The sequence below is a fragment of the Rattus norvegicus genome, chromosome 2, assembly GCF_036323735.1.
Source record: "Rattus norvegicus strain BN/NHsdMcwi chromosome 2, GRCr8, whole genome shotgun sequence".
Taxonomy (NCBI): Eukaryota; Metazoa; Chordata; class Mammalia; order Rodentia; family Muridae; genus Rattus; species Rattus norvegicus.
In genome coordinates this window covers 46,390,644-46,413,726 of record NC_086020.1, presented here as the reverse complement: position 1 = coordinate 46,413,726, position 23,083 = coordinate 46,390,644, and the positions used below count along the sequence as shown (strand labels likewise).

The window sequence follows — 23,083 nt, the reverse complement described above, 5'->3', positions numbered from 1 at the left end:
GATGCCTTTTCCAAACTTCGTTGTTCTATTATAAATTCTTTATATTCATATAGTACGATCAATAAACAGATAAAACTTGTAAGTTTCTTGTGGTCACATGTCATATTAACAGACCACATTAATCTACACTCTAAGCTATTCCTGGGTGCTATTCGGTCCTCCACACCCAATCCACTGCTCAGAGCGTAACCACTCATTTCCAAGTTACAAGAGCGCCACCTTCTGGTGAAACGTTTTCATAGAAGGGGAGGGGGTGTCTTAAGGATCTGCTAAAACCAGGCGAATTCTTCTATCCAAAACAAAAAAAAACAAAAAAACAAAGTTAAGTGCAGCCACTCTAACAAATACGTTGAGGTTTTTTGAGTTTCTGACTTTGTTTGATTCTTCTGGGAAGAGTCCTCCAGCTATTCAGCGTTCAAGGGGTCTTTAAACCCTTCCGGTCCTCCTTAAGCTCCGCGGGTTTCAAGTTTCAGCTCCTCCTTGAATTCCAGCCTGCTGAGACTCCCAGAATCATCCAAAATGGAGCCTCTCGGTGCCTACCCACTAAAATGTTCCGGGCCCAAAGCAAAGATATTTGCAGTTTTGCTATCTATGGTTCTGTGCACCGTGATGCTTTTTCTCCTTCAGTTAAAATTCCTGAAGCCGAGAATCAACAGCTTCTACTCCTTTGAAGTGAAGGATGCCAAAGGAAGGATGGTGTCTCTGGAAAAGTTCAAAGGCAAAGTAAGTCTTTGGGTTTTTATTTCTGTTGTTCCTCGGCCCTGATACTTATTCTCACCATAGAATAGGGTTCGTTACAGCCGTAATTTGAAGTCTTCAAAGTAATATTGTTAGATGTGCTTTTAGTTATCAGAGTTTTAAGTGCCTTAAATTTCCGATCCATAACGCGACTGTTTTTCTCGAAAGCTGCCTTCTCTTTCGTGCGGAACTGATGATGTTTTATCTAGAAGATGCTGTGTGACTATGTGAGACCCGTTACTAGGAGTGTTCTTTATGTAATCTAACTAAAACTTTGTCACAGTCGTCGCCCATTCATTTGAATTATGGTTTTCAATAAAGTTGGATCTGTCTAAAAATACGGAATCAGACGCCATAGTCTCCCAAAATGATTTAGGATTTTAACTGCATGAGGATTTTTTTTAATCTTTTGCTTCTCTTTCCGGTGGGGTTTTTTCTTTTTCCGGGAGGCTTCCCTAGTTGTAAACGTGGCTAGTGACTGCCGGTTCACAGACAAGAGTTACGAGACCCTCAGGGAGCTGCACAAGGAGTTTGGGCCCTATCACTTCAACGTCCTGGCTTTCCCGTGCAATCAGTTTGGAGAATCGGAGCCCAAGTCCAGCAAGGAGGTAGAATCTTTTGCAAGAAAAAACTACGGAGTCACATTCCCCATCTTCCACAAGATTAAGATTTTAGGGCCGGAAGCAGAACCTGCGTTTAGATTTCTTGTTGGTAAATATCTACTCTGCCTCAATGTTGTTCATTCCTTCTCCTTTCATACATTAAATATAAGTGATATAAAGAAAAAAAAGATTATTAGGACCATAACTCATATTTTTACTGGGAAATTTTCATAAAACTGTCGAAGATCCAGAACTTCACCCTTTGTAACTTCTAGAAGAAGTTGTATGCCCCTAAAATTGATGTTCTGACTTCTTAGATGGTAAAGAATTTTACTTTGGTATGTTTTTATTTCTGCGGCCATCGTGGTGAAGGCTTTATGTGACGTGTGGGGTCACCTGCTTTCCCTAAGTATTTCAACTTTCCCATCATCTCACCAGCCTTTGGGGCAATACCCCTGCCTCTTACTAAGGCTGCACATTTCAGGAATACCTGTGGCTGGACATCATTAACTGAATATGTCTTTATGTTTAGTTTACGGTGGCCTTTTTTATCAGAAAAATTATCCTCAAGATTGACCTGTCAGTTTGCCAGGGTTTTGCTGAAATTCAAAGCAGAATAACTTATTTTCAAAGCCCAGTCACGTGAGGGTTCCTCTGTAATTAAGCTGGCCACAGCCGTCTATTTAAAGCACAATAAAGCACCTGTAAGGCAATGAGCAGGAAACCTGTGGCTTTTATTTGTGGGGTAAAAGGCAGAAAGGAGCCCTGCCTTGAGCAAAGCACCCAAGTACAATCTAACCAGAACGCTGCAAATGCTACAGCTCTAAGCTCTTACGGGGGTGGGGGGGGGGAGGCTGTGGAACCCAACTCCCTTCACACAACCAAAAATGCAACAGTGTGAAGTCTCACTGAACTGAGACAGGCGAGGAAGAGCCCAGAGGTAACGTCTACAGATTCTGGAAGAGGGTATCAGCTCTGCCTCGACCACTGACTGGCTACGCAGCATCCACTTTAGGCCTCCCCTGTCTCATTTGCAGGATATTGAAGATAGCAATACCCACCTCTGGGGGTTGCGAGAAAGACTGAGTCCACTGAGTCCGTTTGAACGTTGAGCACATTTGGCCAGGCACAGAATCGGGACTTGATTGTAGCTTTAGGTGCTGTTATCTTTTTTAAAAGACATTTTTATTTTTATGTATATGAGTGTTTTGCCAGCATGTATGTATTTGAACATGCGTGCATGGTTCCCAGTCACCTGAAGCTGGAGTCACAGGTGGTCGTGGGCCACCACATGGATGCCGGGGATGGAGCCCAGGTCCTCTGCAAGAGCAGAATTCACTCTTAACCACAGAACTCTCTCTCCAACCCCCCAGTTCCTATCTCTTTTCCTCATATTCATCAATATTAGGGACATAGATCCCAAATTATATAAATTAGGAAATTCACATTAAGATTTATCAAAAGAATGTTGTAATTTCTCAGTGACTATCCCAAGTCCCCTGCCTTTTTCAGCTATATTGTTCTGAGCAATATTTGGAACATTAGTACATTAAATATGAAAGATTAAGTCATATGTTCCTTTTTCCAAGGACTTTAGAATATTTTATCTTTTTAAAATGTTGGAAACAGACTGAAGTGGTGGCAAACACTACAGTCCCAGTACTAGGAAGGTGGAGCCTTGGAAGATTAAGAGTTCAACGCTAGCTTTGGCTACATAGAGAGTTCAGAGCTAGCCTGAGCTATGTAGTGAATTTGAGGCCAGCCTGGGCTGCATGAATGTTAAGAACTAAAGATTAAACTTGTTCGGTCTTGCTAGGCCTGGTGGCACACACCTGTTAGTCCCAGCATCCAAGAGGCTGAATCAGAAGAGTCACAAGTTCAAGGCCAGCTTGGGCTACATAGCAAACAACAAGAGAAAATGCATTTAGATCAAAAACTCTAAAATATGCAACTTTGTTTCATGTCTCAACTCTAGATCAGGACAGCTACCTGTGAAGTCTGGTTATCGAAGTCCTGAGCTCTTCCCTGAATGGTTGTTTTGTTTTTCGTATTATTAATAATATTAGGACAATCCTAGTACCTGGTTATAATATTGTCACTTATGCATACGCTAATAAAACTGAAAATATCAACAAAGAATAAAATCATACTCATGAAAATATATTCTGAATGTTTTAGATTCTTCCAAGAAGGAACCAAGGTGGAACTTTTGGAAGTATCTGGTCAACCCTGAGGGACAAGTCGTGAAGTTCTGGAGGCCAGAAGAACCCCTTGAAGCCATCAGACCTCATGTGTCACAAATGATTGGGCAAATCATTCTTAAAAAGAAAGAGGATCTATGAAAGCACCGTGGAGTCAGGCCAGTACAAAAGGACAGAGGGCCTCCTCTTAGATTCCAAAACATACAGTGCGAAAAGATGTTTAAGGCCATCTTACTACTAAGTTGCAGTGGCTGTCCCCAAGATAGGAATGTTACAAAGGAGGGAAGAAGGGGTTGAGGTCTTAGCCAAAGAATCATGATGAAGTATATTACTTCTACTGACCAGAAGGGAAATCCAGGATGCTCTGTCACCAATACCCTTTACTGTTACAGTCCAACTTAATTTTCTCTAGGGTTAACCTTGTGGGAAATCCAATGCCCAAGGTCACCATGTGGGCCAACGAACACTGTGAGGGTGGCAATTTTGGAGTGACCAACTCTAGATGTAATAAAATATACAATGAATGTTGCAAAATATAAAGTGCATTTTTTTTCTTTCTTTTCAGTTTTTTGAGACAGGATTTCTCTGAGTAGCCCTGGCTATTCTGGAATTCACTCTGTAGTCCAGGCTGGCCTTAATTCAGAGATCCACCAGCCTCTGCCTCCTGTGTGTTGGGATTAATGGTGCGTGCCACCATGATTGGCAAAGTGCAGGCTTTCCAGTCATTGGATATATTTTGCTTCATGTACAGGTTTTGTTTGTTTGTTTGTTTGTTGGGTTTTTGGGGGGGTTTTTGGTTTTGTTGTTGTTGTTTCTTTTTTTTTTTTTTTTTTGGTTCTTTTTTTTTGAGCTGGGGACCGAACCCAGGGCCTTGCGCTTCCTAGTGAAGCGCTCTACCACTGAGCTAAATCCCCAGCCCCTGTTGTTGTTTCTTTAACATAGGTTTTAGTGTTTTACTGAATCTGGCTAGATTGCCCCTTCTAAATGATTTGAAAACATCATGTTCAGCCCCTCCGGTGATTCTTAATTTAACTTACATAAGTAGGATATTAGCACTGAGGTTTGCCTTTAATTTTAAGAAAAAACTGCCACGTATTGGACAAAGGACATGAGTATACGCACATTTCACTTGATTTCTTACAGGTCAACTTTAGCTGCTATGAGACTACATTTGGGGAGAATTCAATGCTATGTCATTCTAACACTCAAAACTGTAAACACCACCTTCAGACAGTCAAACGCAAAAGGGACACGTCAGTCATTTTAGTCCTCCAACCCAAATCTGCACCTTACTGCAGAGATGTTTGCACCTTTTCTCCCAAAGCCACAGTCTTATCCTGTTGTCAGCCTTGTAGCTAACAAAGTAACGTGCCAAGTGACGAGGGTGAGTTACTGTCCTGTGAAGTGCCTTACATCAAAGAACTACTGGGGCGGACATGTGGGGGGTGGGGTGTGTAATAAAGCCATTTACAATTGGGCAGAGGAGGAAGAGCCAATGTAAGGGGCCTGTGGTTCACTCCGTTTAGACCCAATGAAGACAAGTAACGGTCTTGTGAGTTCAGTCAGGCCACCGCACTATACTAATATTCTCACAGAAACAAAACACATCCCCTGGCACCTTCTGCTTCAAAGTGTGTGACAGCACTGGACTGTCAATGTGTGGTTCAGTGAGCTCTCTGGAAGAGCAGTACCCATTATCGGTGGCAGGTTTTGGAGGGATAGCCTCCTAAATGCCAGATTTGTGTGCCCGAAAACCTGGAGACACCTCAGCAACTACATGGCTTCTGGCAAGTCGCTAACTTCCGTTAACATCAGTCTCCCTACCTGTAAAGTGGAGGTAGATCGAAACAAAAAGGCCCTCCTAATCCTGTCAAATGGCATTCTCACCAGGGAAGCAACCAGAACCCAGATCATGGTCAGTGAAACAAGAACCATTGAAGTCTACTTGTCTTTTGTAGTTTTACCCCAACAGCTAACTAGCAATCTACATTCTGGGCCTCTAAGGACAATTCCGAGCAGGAACCATCCCTCCACGTGTTGCTTCCCGAGCTCTATTGCCACATCCTCAGACTCCTGACACCTACATCAAAAGCACTGCCAATACATCTGCGCATGCTCCCTCCAGTCACGTGTGCAATACATCTGCGCATGCTCCCTCCAGTCACGTGTGCAATACATCTGCGCATGCTCCCTCCAGTCACGTGTACAAAACTGCTGGCCCGCAGCACCCAGACAATACAGAGCCATACTGCCAGGTGGGTGATCACAAAGATGAACACAAAGTGATCTTGACTGTCCCAGTAGATGTGATTCTGATGTCCTCAAGTCACTACTTCTCTCCAAGGCCAGATAAAGAGCTTCTTCCATTCCATCCAGTGTCTCCAGGTCTGTTGCGTTAATCTAACCATGACCTCAACAATAGCCAGCCTCCTTTGCACTTTGGAAGGCAGGGCAGGCAGGTAAGGCTCAAAAAACATGTTCTATGAGTGACAGAAACTAGGGTCCCTTCAGAGACCCCTAACATTCAGCTGATAATGGAGAAGAGCTGTTTGCTAGTGTGCTGCCACTCACGACCTTGGGGTCGCACGTAACTGGGGCACTGCTTCCCAGAAAGAGACTGTTGCAGGATGTGGAAGTATGTAAAAAGGTAGTTAGGCGTCATCTTCAACACAGAACAGAGAGACGTGGTAGCATGTACCTTCACTGAGTTAAATATGTTGACTAAAGTTCGTCATACAAACTCATCATCTATTCATGGCAGATGCAACATCAGAGGACATTGGGACTGAAATTCATATGAATTTGCCCTAAAAGCTGCACCTCTTAATTATAAAAGTTATGCCTCTATACCATGCATATGTTATATATGTCCACATATATACAGGATATAGATGCACTATAATTACATATATGCAAACATAATATACACAAATCATTACATGGTGTTCTATGTTATATGTACACACATATATTTTTAGATATGAGTAATTTTCCTGTATAGCTTGGTGTCTCGTAGCTACTTAACAGGCTCTCTTGAAATCCTGACTCGTAGCTGTACAGTTTCACAGCCTAAGTGTCCCATGTGACTGGTGTCTATCAATGCCTTAGTACCCAGTTTGCATATTTTCTGCTGGTTTAATCATTATTTCTCACAATCAACTGAAGGTGGCATCAGCGATGAAAAACTCTTACAAGTAAACTTGATAAAGGCTCCCCAAGGAGGAAAAGCCCACATGTGAAATGTACCAAACGTGCCCTTTTAAGTACACTATTTTGACAGGGTCCATACAAATGTGGACGTGTATACAGTTTCTGAATTATTGAAAAGCTGCTTCATCATTGCAAAGTGTGTTGACCTAAGTGCTCTCTCTGCAGATAGCCTCAAGTACGAAAATACACAGGTAAAGTATAAAAGGAGAAGAGGAGGGCAGGGCAGGTGTAAGGGGGACAGCAGAAGGGAAAAAGAGGCAGAAAGGAGAAGGGAGGAGGAGGACAGAAGAGGGGGAGAGGGAACCCAAGCCAAAAACTGTATTTTCTTTTCACATATTGACTATGTTTAAGTCTGCCTTGCGTGAGCTGCAGCACTAAGTGGACCCTGTACGAAATATAATCGTGTTTCCATGGAAGAAAATGACCTGTCTGGATAGAGTGAGCCCACATTTAGTCCTCAGATTGACTTACAGTAAAATTCTATTGTTTTGCCTACAAATGAATCCAACCCACTCTTGGATCCCTCCTCCCAGAGCAGCTAGAAGCAAGGAGTTAAGGAGTGGGGTAGCAAAGGGGCAGGCTTCCCTTTCAGAGCAGCTTCCCCACTGGGGGGCAGCAGGGTCTGTAGCACTCCAGTTCCTTCCTTCCTGGCTGCTGGTCCCGCCCTTTACTCCTACTCCCACAGACACATCACGTTTAGCAGTAGTTCTTTGTTCTTTGCTTTGCTTTTGATTTGTTTTGCTGTTTTATTTTGGAATGGGAGTCTCATAAAACCCAGACTGGCCTCAATTTGTCCTATAGCCCAGGCCACATTAAACTCTGCCGCCCTGATGTTGGGATTGCCGTGAAGTCTGCCATGCCTGGTTGCTTCTGTTCTAGCGTGTATCTTCATTTTTCTCCTTACCAATGGATCTCCTGCGCTTACGTTGATTTCTCTCTTCTCTCCACTCTGCCCTCCTTTCTTATCAAGTCAGTAATACAGAACTAAGGAAGCACTTTTGATATGTGTGCTTGGGGGTGTTTGGACAAGGTCCTAGGTTACATCCCAGCACTCCAAAATATATACATGCTTATTGAGTGCAAATGTCGGTTTTCTGCCTCGCTTTTCAATTAAAAAAAAATTGACACAATGAAAAGCCTTCTAAGCTTAGTAGATTTTATTTTTATTGACAGGTCATTAAAGAAAAAAACATACTGAAATTTAACCTTTAAAAGAAAAAAGATGAAAACGTGATAGGTTAAAGTACTGAGAATAGGTGACTGTTGATGTGTCTGATTTATACCAACCCACAAAGTCAGGAACACCGCGTAGAAAAGGGGGCAGAAAGATTGCCAGCCAGAGAATAAGGATGAGTGCTGGAAACATTGTCTTCCGGGCCTGTGTCGTCATTACACTCAAGAACAAACAACAGATACGCAGACCTGTACAAGATGAAGCCGGCCAACAGTCCAGCATGGATGGGGCGGGGCCAGGAGGCTCCACCCTAGCTGAGGAGTCACTGGCAAACAGCAAATGGGAAACGCTTTTCTTCAAGGGCAGGAACTGCTAGTGGATTGCTCATGCTCGGATGGTCTCACACTCGTGTGAATGCAGGCAGCTCTAATTGTTATTAGAGCTACTTTTTTATTATTATTTTTAAAGAAACCATAGAGGTAGAAGGGAGGTATTGGGAAAGGATCCAGGAAAAGTGGAAAGTTTGGGTTGAATATGATCAAAATTCATTGTATATATTGTATACAATGTGCAATTCTCAAGGAATTAAAATTCTAAAAAAAACAAAAAATACGAAAACAATATTTACCTTTGTTGTCTTAAATACAAAGACCCTAATAATAGAATAATACTAGTCAACAACAACAAAAAAGGATGAGATTTGAAAAGAGTAAAATACATAGAAATCAACTTACAGTATCTGTTTAGCCTACGTCCAAGAAATATATTTAAATTTAAGTTAACACAAATTTATTTCACCAGTAAAACTTGGCCTAATAACTTAGAGAGTGCACTATGTTCCTTTTGCCATAGATGCCTCTGATAGGCCAGGACACCAAAGTCAGTTCTAGTGATTTCCTGCAGATGTCCACCTGACGTCACCATATGACCCTCTGACTGTTCTGTGAGTCAAATGGCCTCCCACAGAATGAGGAAGTAATTTAAATAATATTTGTGGTCAGTTCTTCCCTCTTCATAAACTAGATCTGGTGTTCTTCCGATTATTGTAAAAATTATTTGCAGAATTTTACACAAAGTAGGAGAACTGAGTTAAGATTCCCCCAAACAAGACAGCCTATCCCTACCCCTATTCCCCCAAATATCCCAAATTTTCTAGATACTTCGAGTGAAAATGTTTTATCTGTGGGTCATTTTGATAACTGACACAAATCCTCCCTTCACTTGGAGTTCACATACAGTCTAGAGACCCACTCTACTGCTCCATTATGAAGCCGTGACCCCAGAACATCAGACATTTAGTTGAAAACTTGGGCAAATACATGGGACTTCCCATTATATTCTAAATCTTACATCTAAAAAGCACACACGTAACTTAATAAATGCTTTAATAATGTCAAGCTAGGGCTCCGAAAATATTACTAGAGTTTTTTTTTTTTTTTTAAGATTTATTTGTTCATTTATTATATATAAGTACACTGTAGCTGTCTTCAGATACACCAGAAGAGGGCATCAGATCTCTTTACAGATGGTTGTGAGCCACCATGTGGTTGCTGGGAATTGAACTCATGACCTCTGGAAGAGCAGTCGGGTGCTCTTAACCGCTGAGCCATCTCTCCAGCCCCCCCCCTTTTTTTTTTTAAAGATTTAGCTAGAGTTTTTAAGGTAACAATAGTTAGTACTTTCGCTACTATAAATCTGTCCACCCTGTCACCCAAAGCCACTAATAACTGCTCTCATAGTGTCCCTCCTCATGACAAAGCACATGCATGCGTTATAAATGTACTTGCATCCTGCTGTTGATTGTATGTGCAATAGGAGAGCAGTTGCATGTTAGCTGGTGCCTTTTACATACTCAACCAGCTAACAATACACTGCCAACCCATCGCACACAGCTAAAACTTCATTAACAAGAAGACCCGTCCAGAAGCAAGTGGCAGGGTAGCTGTGGCTGCTTACTTAACCCAACGCAGCCAGCTAACAACACACTGCCTACCTGAGTCTGGCAAGCGCTGATTTTCCCGGTCCATGGAGTCTCTGAGGCTAAGTCTGTAACAAAAACACTGCTGCGGAACTGCTGGAGTGGGGTGGCGTGGCTACAGAGAGCAAAGGAAATCTGAGGGAGGCGGGTCTCTCCCTCCACCATGTGAATTCTGGGGATCAGACCACCCCGTGAGTGGATCTGTGAAAGGCATGTGGGTGCCTTTACCAGCCGAACCACCTTGTCGACGCCAGAGCTCTAATCGTAATAGTTACACTGAAGAAGATTAAGAGAGAAACCTTGTTTCCTTTCTACTAAACTATAAGAAACAAAAGTTTATATTTCTAAGCTATACCCATGTTTTGTTTTGTTTTGTTTTGTTTTGTTTTTAAAAAGAACTTTAAATTTGAGTTTTGGTGTTTAGTTTTTTCTTGAGAGAGAATTGGTTGGCTAATTTTTTTTTCCAGACAGAGTTTCTCTGTGCAGTCCTGGCTGGCTTGAAACTGCTGTGTAGACCAGGCTGGCCTGAAGCTTAGAGATCCACCTGCCTCTGCCTCTCAAGTGGTGGGACTAAGTGCCTGACTAGGAACTCTGAATTCTTATACTTAGGTTCTCCAAACTTAATGTTTAACTAAAGATGTTACCACAGTAAAAAGGAATTAACAAAATTTTAATTTAATTTAGGCAGTAAAGTATCTAGAAGATAAATAATTTGGTTTTAGGAAATATAACTAAAGAAATATGTATGGTAGAACAGTATTAAAATGTTTAAAGAATGTAAGGGCCTTTAAATGTTATTTTTCTATAGGTAACATTAGTCACTGCATTTTAAAAGGCCTGCTCTATATTCGATTTTGAGTGTCACTGGATATAGAAAATGTACGTTATCTAGAAAATATTCAAATGGTGAGATTTGAATTAATCTAAATCTAAAAGGATGTGAGCTATTTGGTGTAAAGAGAAGTAAATGGTACTAGAGGTGCAAGTCATGTGAGCATTTAACTTTTCCATCTATTAAAGTAAAGGGGCTGGAGAGATGACTCAGCGTGTAAGAGCACTGGCTACTCTTCCAGAGAACCCAGATTAGATTCTTAGCACCAACAGAGCAGCCCCCAAAAGCCTGAAACTCTGGCTTCAGGCATTAGAAGCCCTCTTCTTAAGCTCCACGGGCACCACGAGCGCACGTGCTGCACAGATATAAACGCAGGTAAATATACACACTTTAGAAGAACTACAAGCTTTGGGTTAGGGCTTCAAGGGGCAGAAATACTCTACTGGATCCAGCTTTTAGTAGCTGTCGTGAGAACACCCCCTTATCCACCAGATGGCACTATTTCCACGTCTTTGCATGCTTCTAAGTGCAGCAGAGGGTAGTGCAGCTAGCCACTGTTGGGACGAAGTTCTAACAGCCAGCTAGCAATGCACTGCCTGTCTGACACACCCACGCTTCGTCCCCTATGGAGACAAACCAGGAAGCGCCCGCCAGCTAGGTATAAGTGGCTAACATCAGTTGTGAGAATCCGTTTTAAGACTTTAGATTCTGTAGTTAAAGGTTTTTAATTCTCGTATTCTCCCATAATTCCTGCAGATACCTTCTTTAGCAAGAATTAGTTTGTTAGAGATCAGAATGAAGAGAAGGGCAAGTCCAGAAAACTCACCTTGGGGGAACCTTGACGTCGCTGCTGCTTCATGCTGTTGGCGAGCACCCGAATGATATTCTCCTTTGGAAATAATAAGAGAGAGAACTCTTTAGGAAAACCATAACGGAGAGTGTGGAATTTTTCTGAATCCTGAGCTTGCGGAACCACATTGATTCATTCTTTCTAAAGCAACCAGGCATCTCCAGAATCTAAATTTCACACAGTTCAAAATGTAAACTAGGCTGTAAAATTTCGTGACATTTCTTGGCCCTAATCGGGTATTACAAACTGTACCTTCCGCAAGAAGCCCCTTGGAAGGGTTGGATCCTGAAAGAAAAGGATGTTACTCAACCACAACACCTCTTCCTCGGAGCCGATCCTCCTCCCGGCGGTGCGCTGCAGTTTCCACTCCACCCCCAAGTGAGTGCACTTTCCTGGTTGTCCTGATTCCCCCCTCAAGGGCTAAGCACGGCTTCCCAAACCTCTAGGGTCTCGTCCCCCTAAACCTACCAAACTTCCCCTCCTATCCGAGACCCTCGCTCCTCCCATAGCTCCTGGAGCGTATTCCCCAGGGTACCCTTTAAAAAGCCCGCGGGGCGGCAATCAAAGCGGGAACCTCCTTCCATCCGCCCCGCCACAGGCCAGCGCTTCGATGACGTCAAGTATGGGAGGGCTTCCCCAGCGTGGGGTGTCGGGGTGCTCGCTCAGGTCCCGCCCTCCTACCCGCCATCCGGCGCTGAGCCTCCCAGGCGGCGCGCACTGCAGCGCCAAGCTTTGCCGCGAGCCCTGGCGGGTCTGAGCCTCCTGCCTGCCGAGCACCCTCACCACCACAGGCGGTGCGGAGTTCGCGGGCAGAAAAGCGGGTTTTTGGAGTTCACCGTCGCTTCCGTTTTCAAAACACTTCGTCCTAACGGACTCTAATCCCTTTTTTTGTCCCCCTCTCCCTTTCTTCAACCCCACCCTATAAAATTTGGGCGCGTGCCGTAATCTCACCCTTCTCTTTACTGCTAGTGATAATCGATCGTGAAAATTCCTGAACGTAACCGCGTTTCCCAATGAGCACATTAGCTTCCCTATCATCAAACTCAAGAAAACGTAAAGGGATGTCTAGGCTGCCAAGAAGGGGGATGCATTAACATTTCCAATGTAATAAATTATCTGCACTGTCCACTTTGGGAACTGGCCAAGTTCTCTTGCTGGGTCTTGGGAGCTATTTTCTAAACAGGAGGTTTGTGAGAGGGGGAAGAGCCAAGGAACTCGTAATGAGTGAAAAGCCAGTAAGACAGCTGACCAGGCCCGGGACTGAATTCGTGGTGACATTGCTTGAGGGGCCTGGAGACGACTGACAGGGAGTCAGATGGGCTGTGCAGCCTTGCGGGCCCATCTGAACTGCCAAAGATGCTAGCTGTGCCATATGGTGGAGGCTAAACTGAGAAACCCATGTTATCTAGCAGCCCGCTTCTGTGCTCCCATGTCCTCAATCCCAAAGTGACATCAGATTGCATTTGGGGGGTAGGAGATTCAAAACGGTCAATAATTTTAAAAATCCACTAAGCCAACTCTAATACTTCTGAAAATTCACCCTAATGCTTTTGAAACAAGAAATACCGGCTTCGCAGCAACCCAGCCCCCAGTGTTCAATGACAAAGGTTGAACATGTGTGCTTGGAAACCTCACCTTCAAATGAGAGGTACCAAGATGCTCGTATTGAAAGATCTTCCTTACCCACAAGAATCCTACTTTTCTTGCAGTGTATTCAGAGGCTTACTCATTCCAAGTCCCAGTAAATCCTTTCTGCAAACATTAAGACTCCAAGTGAACATCTTTGCATGACTCAGGTATATTGTTAAATGTCAATCAAAACAAGCGATATATTGAAAATTTGAAATTATTCTTATCTGTTCTATTGTGTATATCTATAATATATATTATGTATATATGTGTTATATATTGCATTTACCCATTTGGTAGGAACAAGGAAGTAATTTTAAAGACAAGGAACACATAAATTCGAGTAAATTGGAACCCTTTAGAATCTAGGGTCTTATCGGGACTAACTGAATTATTTGCTCAGAGCCACCAGTCACACCTTTTCAAATTACATTTTAGACACTCATTCCAGATACACAGCTCCCAAATGCACTCTTCTTTCTCGTGTGAAGCAGGGAAATATTAGCCAAGCATCTTCCTTTAAATGTTATTGTGCATTTCAGTGCTGGGAATCGTAGCCCCACATGCAGGGGACCCTAGGTTCAATTCCCAGCACCACTGCAAAACATTAACAATGTACAACTGAATATTCAGACTAAAATTTACAAATATGGAAACAGTTCATCGTTTAATAAGTGCCTCAAGTAATCTTCAAGTAATAACTATAACCCTCAGATCCAGAGTGCTTGGCTTGTTGTGCATATAAGGAAGATTGTGTGCCCTCAGCAAATCCAAATAGGAAAACCCCATAATTTCAAAAAATCTGGCAGACAACACTTGAGTCACAGAATCTAAAATCACTCTCAGAAGATCTACTGGGGTGATATATCTGCTGGGGCATAACTTCAATTCCTGCTTAAAAGGAATAATCTAAACTTCATGATGAGGATAGACAAACCCACATTGAAAGTCTACTGAATAGAAGCCATTGAAACCAATTGTCACCATTAAGAGAAACTACACTACTACTGTATGAGCCTTGAGATTCTAGGTGGGATCCTCCACCAGAGGGGGGAATATCGGCACTGATTAAACGTATAAATCTAACATCTAATAAATTAACATCCAATACTGCAGTAGAGGTAACACCGATGTGGTTATGATCATCCTATTATAAAATGCTGACATCTAGGAAAATTGGGGTATATAATGGAATTTTTGTACCATTTTTGATTTCACAAATTTGAAAATATTGTAGTAGTAGTGGTAATGGTGGTGGTGGTGGTGGTGGTGGTGGTGGTGGTGGTGGTGGTGGTGGTGGTGGTGATGGTGGTGGTACCTTTTGGCAGTGTTTGACTGGTCTGGAACCCTATGTGGACCAGTCTTAAACCCAAAGATATCAACCTGCCTCTACTCCTGCTTCTGCCTCTGCCTCTGCCTCTGCCTCTGCCTCTGCCTCTGCCTCTGCCTCTGCCTCTGCCTCTGCCTCTGCCTCTGCCTCTGCCTCCGCCTCCGCCTCACCCTCTCCCCATCCCTCTGACTGTTTCTCCCTCTGCCTGAAGTACTGGGCTTAAAGAGCCGGTCACCACAGCTAGCTTCTAAATTTCATTTTTTTAAATTGTTTAATCATGTGGTCATTCTGGTTTAAAAAATTAAAAACCTCTACAGTACAACTCTTTAGTGAGAAAAGGGAATGTTTGCATGTTTTATCGTAATTGATATCAAATCTGGTGCAAGGACAGAATCTGATTTAGATGCTGTGTGCCTCGAATCTGCCATTGCTGAGTCTTTTTCCCACCAAGTGGTAGCCAGGGGATACCCAAACTTCCCAAATGCCCATCTTTTCTCAACCACATAATTATACTTTGGTTCCGCATAATGGAAATGTCTCAGAAATAAACGACGCGCCAAATAAACCCTTTCCTCGGGCTCCCAACCTCTTCCTTCCCACAAAGCTTCGCCAGACTTTCCCCCAAAGCATTTTCCAAGCTCACGGGTGCGCACGCGTACTTGGGTCCTATGCGTCTCCCTACATCAAATAAGGTATCGTTATACTGTCCTTTTTTGCTTCTTCTGCTGTATCCAACCACTTTTCCAGAAATGAAAACCAGAGTTACCCCATCCCCAACTCCAACCGCCACCAACCCCAGCCTCAGTTCCTCCCGCTGAGCAGGTCCCGCGCCCGCCCGCTCGCCTCCCGCTCGGCTCGCGGCCGCTCCCGCCCCCAGCTCCCGCCAGCCTGGCCCGCGCCTACTGGACAAAAGGAACCGTTGGAGCTCGCTTTTAACGACCTGTTTGGCACGTGCCCCCTCCAGGCGGGGTAGGGAGAGCTGAGCTGGGGGTGGGGTTGGATCTGGGAAGAGTCACTTGAGTGACGGGATGTAGTGGGAAAGCTAATGAGGGAGGGCTGAGGCTAGCCTCACTGTAGGGCAGGGAAAAGGGAAGGGAATCAAGTCCCCTCTTCCGAGCACAGCTCATAGTGCTCCAGCAACCACCAGCTGAGCTTAGATTTTTTTTTTTTTTTTCGGAGCTGGGGACCGAACCCAGGGCCTTGGGCTTGCTAGGCAAGCGCTCTACCACTGAGCTAAATCCCCAACCCCTGAGCTTAAAATTTTAACCTGCAAAGCTTCCTGCAGTGACTAAGACCTCGGGAGACAAGTCTGTAAAAACAGCCTGCCACCTGCGGCATATGGCTCTCCCATCCCCACTCCCCATGTGCAGGTAGCTCAGGGGTGTATTCTTCTGTTACTACCTGAGATCTAAGGACGTGACCGGTCTTTTATAGTCCCAACTAAAGACGATGGAAAGTCGAGTTTCCCTAGCTTTACCAGAGCGCATGTTCTTGGGGGTGGTGGTGGGGTGGGGGTGGGGTGGGGTGGGGGTGGGAGTAGGGATGGGGGTGGGGGTAGGGATGGGAGTATGGGGTTGGGGGAGGTTCTCTCACCGGGACCTAGGGCTCTGATCTTTTTAGGTTGGGCTGGTTAGCCAGTGAACCCCATGAATGCTTCTTTTTAGGCTCCCTTTTCAATGCTGGGATTACAAAACAGTCAATCTCTGCTTTTTATGTGGGTGCTAGTAGTGGGACCATGTGCTCAAGATTGCATGGTCACTGTTTGATCTCCCAGGCTCCCTGGTTTGTCTAGCTTGTAAAACACAAAAGTGAGCTCACTACTGTGACTGTTTCCTTACATATATATTTTAGAGTGGTTCATGCATAAAATACTACCCCCATACCATAGTTCCCCCAGTTTCAAGGTGGTGTGAGGCAAATCTTAACCAAAAATGAATACAGCACTATTAAAATAATAGATAAAATCAGGTTTATGATGTTAACACCTGCCCACCCACCCCCAAGAACAGCTGGGTCCAGAATGCTCTAAATTTGAAGATGTTTTATTCTGCTTAGAGAGGTAGAGGCAAGCAGATCTCTAAGTTTGAGGCTAGGCCTGGTCTACATAATTAGTTCATTGGGCTACATTGGGAGACCTGGCCTAGTCCAAAAACAAAACAACAAAAATATTATTTTCTATTAGCACTCCAAATGCAGCAGAAGCCAAAACAAAGAGATAATCTTTTTATTGTGCCCAAACCTTCTGTCTATTCCCCCTCCTGTGCCTTGTTCTGATGTTACCATACAACACGTTATGGCAAAGTAAAATCAGCCTTTCACTCCCTGAATGCCCAAATCCAGGTATACAAGTCAGTCTCTCTCTCTCTCTCTCTCTCTCTCTCTCTCTCTCTCTCTCTCACACACACACACACACACACAAACTCTTTTAAAAACTAAAAACTAGGGGGTTGGGGATTTAGCTCAGTGGTAGAGCGCTTGCCTAGCAAATGCAAGGCCCTGGGTTCGGTCCCCAGCTCCGGGGAAAAAAAAGAAAAAAGAAAAAAACTAAAAACTATAAAACCCCAAAAGTTATAAATTTATTTCTTTGAGATGAAGTGATTAGATGTCTAATTCAAAAAACTATTTGAGTAATATGTTTTCATTTGTTTTTCAAGACAGGGTTTCTCTATGTAGCCCTGGCCATTCTAGGACTCACTCTGGAGACCAAGTGGCCTTGAATTCAGAGATTCATCTGCCTCCGTTTGCAAGTGCTTTGATTAAAAGTTGTATGCCATCACGACCCACCTTGAGTAATCTGTCTTTATAATATACTTGTGCAGAAGTCACCATCCTTATATTCAGCACCCAAGTACAGGTGTCTAACACATAGTAGGTAGTCAATAGACCATATTTTAAACTTCCAGCCCAATTCTAAGTAGAAATATACCAAGGTACAGGAGCCCATCTGGCTGTGCTAGCATGGTAATGTTGGTGTCACTGGGGAGCCCACACACATTTAAATATGTTCCAGATCTCTGCTCACCAAGAAGCCTTCTGGTTGGTGTCTTAGGGTCTTCAAGATGATTTACAAGGAAAAGTAAAGACCCCACTGGGGACAGTGACACATCTCCAGTTGCAAATGGGCTCTGGTTTGTCCACCAGATCCAAGCTTGGTTAGTGCCAGCGCCCCATAGCTACTATGAGTTGAGAATAATTCTGGAGAAATATAATAGAACCATTATGAAAAGGCCAGGCCAGACAGACTTTGCAGGTCTAGTTTCTCCTCACAAGTCTGGCTCCTGGGAGGCTGGAGAGATGGCTCAGAGGTTAAGAGCACTGACTGCTCTTCCAGAGGTCCTGAGTTCAATTCCCAGCAACCACATGGTGGCTCACAACCTTCTGTAATGGGATCCGATGCCCTCTTCTGGTGTGTCTGAAGACATCGACAGGGTACTTCTATACATAAAATAAATTTGGTAAATGTTAAAGAAGTCTGGTTCCTGAGACAGAGGGGGTGTTAATGCACTGCTTCAGTTACAGTCCACAAATGACCAACTAGAGTGACTGGCAACATGATGAGACACAGCTAAGAAGCTTTGCCTGCAATCACAGCCACCCTTACAACAGTATCCAAGAGCATGTAAAGCGTTAATTTTCAGAGCTTGACATGTAGGGGAGCAGAATTTCCAAGTGACAATCTGGAGCCTGAAGCCCTAATCTCAGGCTTATTTCCAAAGTCTAGGGGTAAAGAGTTGAGGGGCAGTTTAGATTAACCCATATATAAAAAGATGACTCACTCCAAAAGGCATACTTGGCTTTTCTTGCCTATATTATGACTCTTCACTCTTGTACGTTTCTTTTTTCAAGTTTCCCAGGGACTACTGACATTTTAAATACGAGTTTGGGTTCTCAGATTCGAAAGTATCCCACTTATATCTAATTAATTAGCCCAATGCTGCTTCATGTGCGCTAGCAGAAGACGCAAGACTCGTGGGTCAGAGACAAGACAAATGTCATAACCATTCCGTGTCCTTTAACTCGTGTGCCCCCCCAACCCCACAGGGATAAGGCAGAGCAGGGGTCCCCAACTGATACCTGCAGCACTGTGGGTTGCAGTAGAAGAGGGAGGGCCTTAGCATGGAGAAACCACGCCTTTCACAACAGGCAGAGAAGCAAAGGTGTTCTTTGCCCCAGGCTAGTCAGCCTTCAAAATGGCCTGCTGGAATTGAGCATGATGCGTTGAATCTTGCCTCAGAGGCTAGAGGGTTGTTGACTCAAGATCACCCTCAACTACATAGCAGCAAATTCAAAGCCAGCCTAGACTACAGACTACATGAAATTCAGTTTCAAAAAAGAAAAAGAAACCCAAAAGAGGGCTTGCTGCAACTCAGTTCTGAGAAATGGCCTGGAAGCCAGGTAGCTGCAGCAGACCCACCAGTAAGGTGGGCAAGGTCAGTCAGCTGCGCTCAGTGTACTCCACACATGCATTCCCTTCCGCATTGAACACTAACGAATAAGCTGTACGTGTCAAGGAAGAATGCTAGAGGGATTTCTGCACTAACTTTGCTAAGCACGGTTTATTGTTTTGTCCTGGTTCCATAACTACACGGGAAAGCTTTGAGATGTTCGTAGAGCTGTGCACAGAAATGGGTTCCCTCTGTGATTCAAAGACACAATGTGACTTATGGTCCTGTCCTTTTGACCCAACAATGCCCAAATTAAGGGAGAAAATGTAACTCAGCAGACTAGCTCTTACACAACTAATAGAGGAAAAGAAAAAAGACTGGCTTTAGCTATTATATATAAAGAGACAACCCTAAAGTCTCATTTTAAAAATTAGTTTCGACCAAATTATCCCCCTGCCAGTGTGCTTTGTTTCAGTCTGCCCACGGTTTTCAGGTGTGTCAGAAGGCAGCTAGACGCACCGGGACAGGACTAGGTGGCCCCAGGTATGCACGCTTCCTTCTATAAGCCTACCATTTATAGACCACAGTGAGCAGTCAGCTGCCAGCACCGTCCTGGCGAGACCTGTCCTTCACCGTGAGGAGACTCTGTTGATAATGTGTCAGTGTGTGATGTCCAACTGGAACACATTTCGGAGATTTTCACATATGTTTTGTTTATTACTTAGTTTCATTTCTATTGCTGTGATAAAATGCCCAGACAAAAAGCCATTTGGAGGACATTTATTTTACCTTATAATTCCAGGTTACAGTTCATCATTGTGATGAAGCCACGACAGGTACTTAAACAGCCAGTGGCGTCCTGCCCACCGTTCCAAGCAGGAAGAAATGAACGGAACGGGCTCACCTGCTCTGTACTTTGTGCTCTGTTCATTTCTCTTTGACACAGTTCAGGTTGATCAGCACAGAGCATGGTGTCATCCATGTTGGGCCGAGCCTTCCCAAATAAACTGAGATAATCTTCCACAGACCAATCCATTGTAAACCACCGCTCTTGGAGAGTTGCATCTCGGGGATCCTAGATTGTGTCAACTAAAACTAACCGTCACAGTGAAGCAATGATGGACTTGTATCCCCTTCCCTGATTACGTCATCTTCCCGTCCTCTTATAGCATACTTGCCAAGCTATCACAATGCATTTAGTCATCCTCAAAATTAATAGCATGAGCGTCTCGCTCCTGACATGCTTCTTTATCGCCAGACCCAAAAAATACAGTGTTTCCTGGACCTTTTCCTCATCTCAAGAAATGGGAGTGGCCCACCCAGCTCTGACACTGAGACTGCGTCATGTCCGTCATGTCCGGGGCACAGAACGAGGATTAACCAAGGAGCTGGTTATTCAAGGAGCAAGTGCTAAAATAAGAGTTGAGTAACACCCTTCATATTTTCTGAGGTACAAAAGAAGCTACCACTGCTTCCTGACATGTTAGCCTTTTTATTTCATTCTTCCCCTTCATCTTTTTTTCTTCAGGCTTCCACACATTTAATCTTTTAAGAAAGCATACACAGGGGGTTGGGGATTTAGCTCAGTGGTAGAGCACTTGCCTAGGAAGCGCAAGGCCCTGGGTTCGGTCCCCAGCTCCGAAAAAAAGAGAAGAAAAAAAAAAAAAAGAAAGAAAAGAAAGCATACACAGCTATTGGGAATGCAACTGTGATCCTGTCAGCCTCTAGGACGGCCAAATGGCACTGTGGTGCAGTAGTGGGGCTCATGACTTGGTGGTAACCAACGGCTGTCTCACTGGGGGCAAGGCCCACTCAGCAGGAGAAACCTAGCCAGTTACCCTGGGCTGGTGATGTCATGGATCTTAGAGGAGAACCCACTGCCACCCCTTTACCAAACCAGCATCATTCCTTACTACATTCTAAATATTTATCCTAATGCCCAACCCGTATGTGTGGTTCTCACACCTCATCAAAGAAATTTCTTTTTTTCAATGACGAGCATTCTAGAAAAAGCACAGCTTGTTAAAATGCAGGGAACAATAGCCACTGAGTGCCCAGCCCCACTTGATCGTACACCCACAGCACAAATCCTGCACCTAAGGTGCAGCTGAGGAACAGGAAATCTGCTGGGATTGTGTCACCTAGAAGTGACAGACACCTCAACGGTGTGGTTGCCCAAACAGGAGCTGAACTAGTCCAACACCAATAGACACACAAAGTGGGGGAGGGGATCACACAGGCCTCACGTCTAGAACAAGAACTCCAGGCAACCGAGGAATGCTCAGAGCAAGAGAAATAGTCTCCCCAGGGATGAGCTCCCTAATCATTATCCAATTTCAAACGACCAGGCTGCAAATCATATAGATGAGTAACACTAGGCAGAATGAGTAGGCTGTATTTGCATTTTCAGCCATCCATCTATGTAACAACAACAAAGAAAAAAAGGGTATAGTTTCCAGAGGGAGGAAGGCCACGGTTACATGGGAGGGATCGAAGGGGGTCAGTTTTAACTTTTAAAAATTAAAAAACCATTAGCAATGCCCACAGGTAGTTTATAATAATGAGGGCAGCTCCTACAGCTGTCCAAAATGGTGGAGTTTCTTCTTGTCATATCAACCAGGGGTTTGTGTTGTGTCCCCCTCAACCACTTCTGCAGAACACAGGTGGAAGCCTGTACAAAGATAACATGGACATTTGGGGAGCTTTCTTGTTGGCCTTGTAGTTTTTACTGTTGCTTTTTGGGTTTTGGGGTTTGGGGTTTGAGATGTTTTGTTGTTGTTTGGTTTTGCTTTTGTTTTTGAGACATGGTCTCATTATATAACCCTGGCTGGCCTGGAAGTCATTATGTAGACCAGGCTGGCACCAAACTTAGAGGGGTCCTCCTGCCTCTGCCTCCCATGTGCTGGGATTACAATCTTGTATCACCGTACTCAGCTGAGAACACAGAAGTAAAGCAGAGAAATTGTTTTATTGATTGTAACTGTACTGTTGACTTATACACCTATTTTGCTACTTCTGATTGGACAGTTTTAAATGTATTTTTCTGTAATACACACAATGGTGGTTTGAATATCCTTGGCCTAGGAAGTGGCACTATTAGGAGGTGTGGCTTCGTGGAGTAGGTGTGGCCTTGCTGAAGGAAGTGTGTCAATCTAGGGTGGGCTATAAGACCCTCTGCCTAGCTGCCTGGAAGCCATTTTCTTCCTGGCTGCCTTCAGATCAAGTTGTAGGACTCTCAGCTCTTTCTCCAGCATCATGCCTGCCTGCATGCCTTGCTTCCTGCCATGATGGTGATGGACTGAACTCTGAAACTGTAAGCCAACCCCAATTAAATGTTGTCCTTTATGAGAGTTGCCTTGGTCATGGTGTCTCTTCACAGCAGGAGGAACCCTAATATACAAGCACTTTTAAAATACAGCTCTAGTGTCACATACTCCTATAAATTGATCAAAATTAGATCTACTTCATTTTCTAAAGTATTGGTTGACTTCATTAAAATTCAAATATGGTGTCAGAATCAAAAGGCCAGTAAGAGCCAGGTGGTGTTGGCACACACCTTTATTCCCAGCACTCAGAAGGCAGAGTCAGCAGAAACTAGGACAGCCAGGGCAACACAGAAAGACTTTGTCTTAAAAAACAAAAGAAAAAAGAAAAGAAAAACAACTCAAAAAGTGTATCGAAAATCATATGCTAAAAAGATGAAATTAGTCAAGGGCTGAAGTACTTTATCCGTTGTATCTCTTGCCGTTATAATTAACAAAATTAGTCAGGTGAGCTCATGATGGGTAAAAGCACTTGGCTATGCAAGCCCGGCAACCAGAGTTTGGCTGCCAGAAGCCACAATAGAAGGAAAGAACTAACTAATGAAACCTCTGACGTCCACGTGGTATGTTCCAGCACTCAAACATATATGGACACATATATCATACACACTCACACATCATACAAACATCATATATACACATACACATCACATTCACATCATACATACATACATCATATACATGCATATCAAACAGGTAATACACACATCACATACAGTCACATATACATCATAAACATATCATACATACCCACATACACATCATACACACATACCATACACACATACACATCATACATTAACATACATCATACCCATATACACAAACAGA

General features: G+C 43.8%; 1 protein-coding gene, 2 long non-coding RNA genes and 2 other non-coding genes across 7 annotated transcripts; 2 read left to right on the top strand and 3 right to left on the bottom strand.

The window, feature by feature from the left end:
• The first annotated feature begins 325 nt into the window (after nucleotides 1-325).
• Nucleotides 326-4,081, top strand: Gpx8 (glutathione peroxidase 8). Of its 3 annotated transcripts, none has more exons than XM_039101937.2 (3): nucleotides 395-723; nucleotides 1,188-1,346; nucleotides 3,519-4,081. In XM_039101937.2, exons 1-3 carry the CDS (start codon nucleotides 520-522, stop codon nucleotides 3,585-3,587), a joined length of 432 nt encoding a protein of 143 aa, XP_038957865.1. In that variant the 5' UTR covers nucleotides 395-519; the 3' UTR covers nucleotides 3,588-4,081. The 3 variants fall into 3 exon arrangements, with proteins under 3 accessions (XP_063137585.1, XP_038957865.1, NP_001099881.1); NM_001106411.1 differs by having other exon boundaries at nucleotides 487-723; nucleotides 1,188-1,449; XM_063281515.1 differs by lacking the exon at nucleotides 1,188-1,346 and having other exon boundaries at nucleotides 326-723.
• A 3,812-nt stretch (nucleotides 4,082-7,893) lies between these two features.
• Nucleotides 7,894-15,382, bottom strand: LOC134485839 (uncharacterized). The gene is made up of 2 exons (XR_010064091.1): nucleotides 15,204-15,382; nucleotides 7,894-13,337 (listed from the first exon to the last, which is right to left on the bottom strand). It is a non-coding gene; the product is annotated as an uncharacterized LOC134485839 (long non-coding RNA).
• Nucleotides 9,727-9,817, bottom strand: Mir449a (microRNA 449a). The gene has a single exon (NR_031950.1). It is a non-coding gene; the product is annotated as a microRNA 449a (primary transcript).
• On the bottom strand, nucleotides 11,254-11,352 carry Mir449c (microRNA 449c). The gene has a single exon (NR_037322.1). It is a non-coding gene; the product is annotated as a microRNA 449c (primary transcript).
• LOC134485840 (uncharacterized) lies at nucleotides 15,228-22,279 on the top strand. The gene is made up of 2 exons (XR_010064092.1): nucleotides 15,228-15,914; nucleotides 17,199-22,279. It is a non-coding gene; the product is annotated as an uncharacterized LOC134485840 (long non-coding RNA).
• The last annotated feature ends 804 nt before the right edge of the window (nucleotides 22,280-23,083 follow it).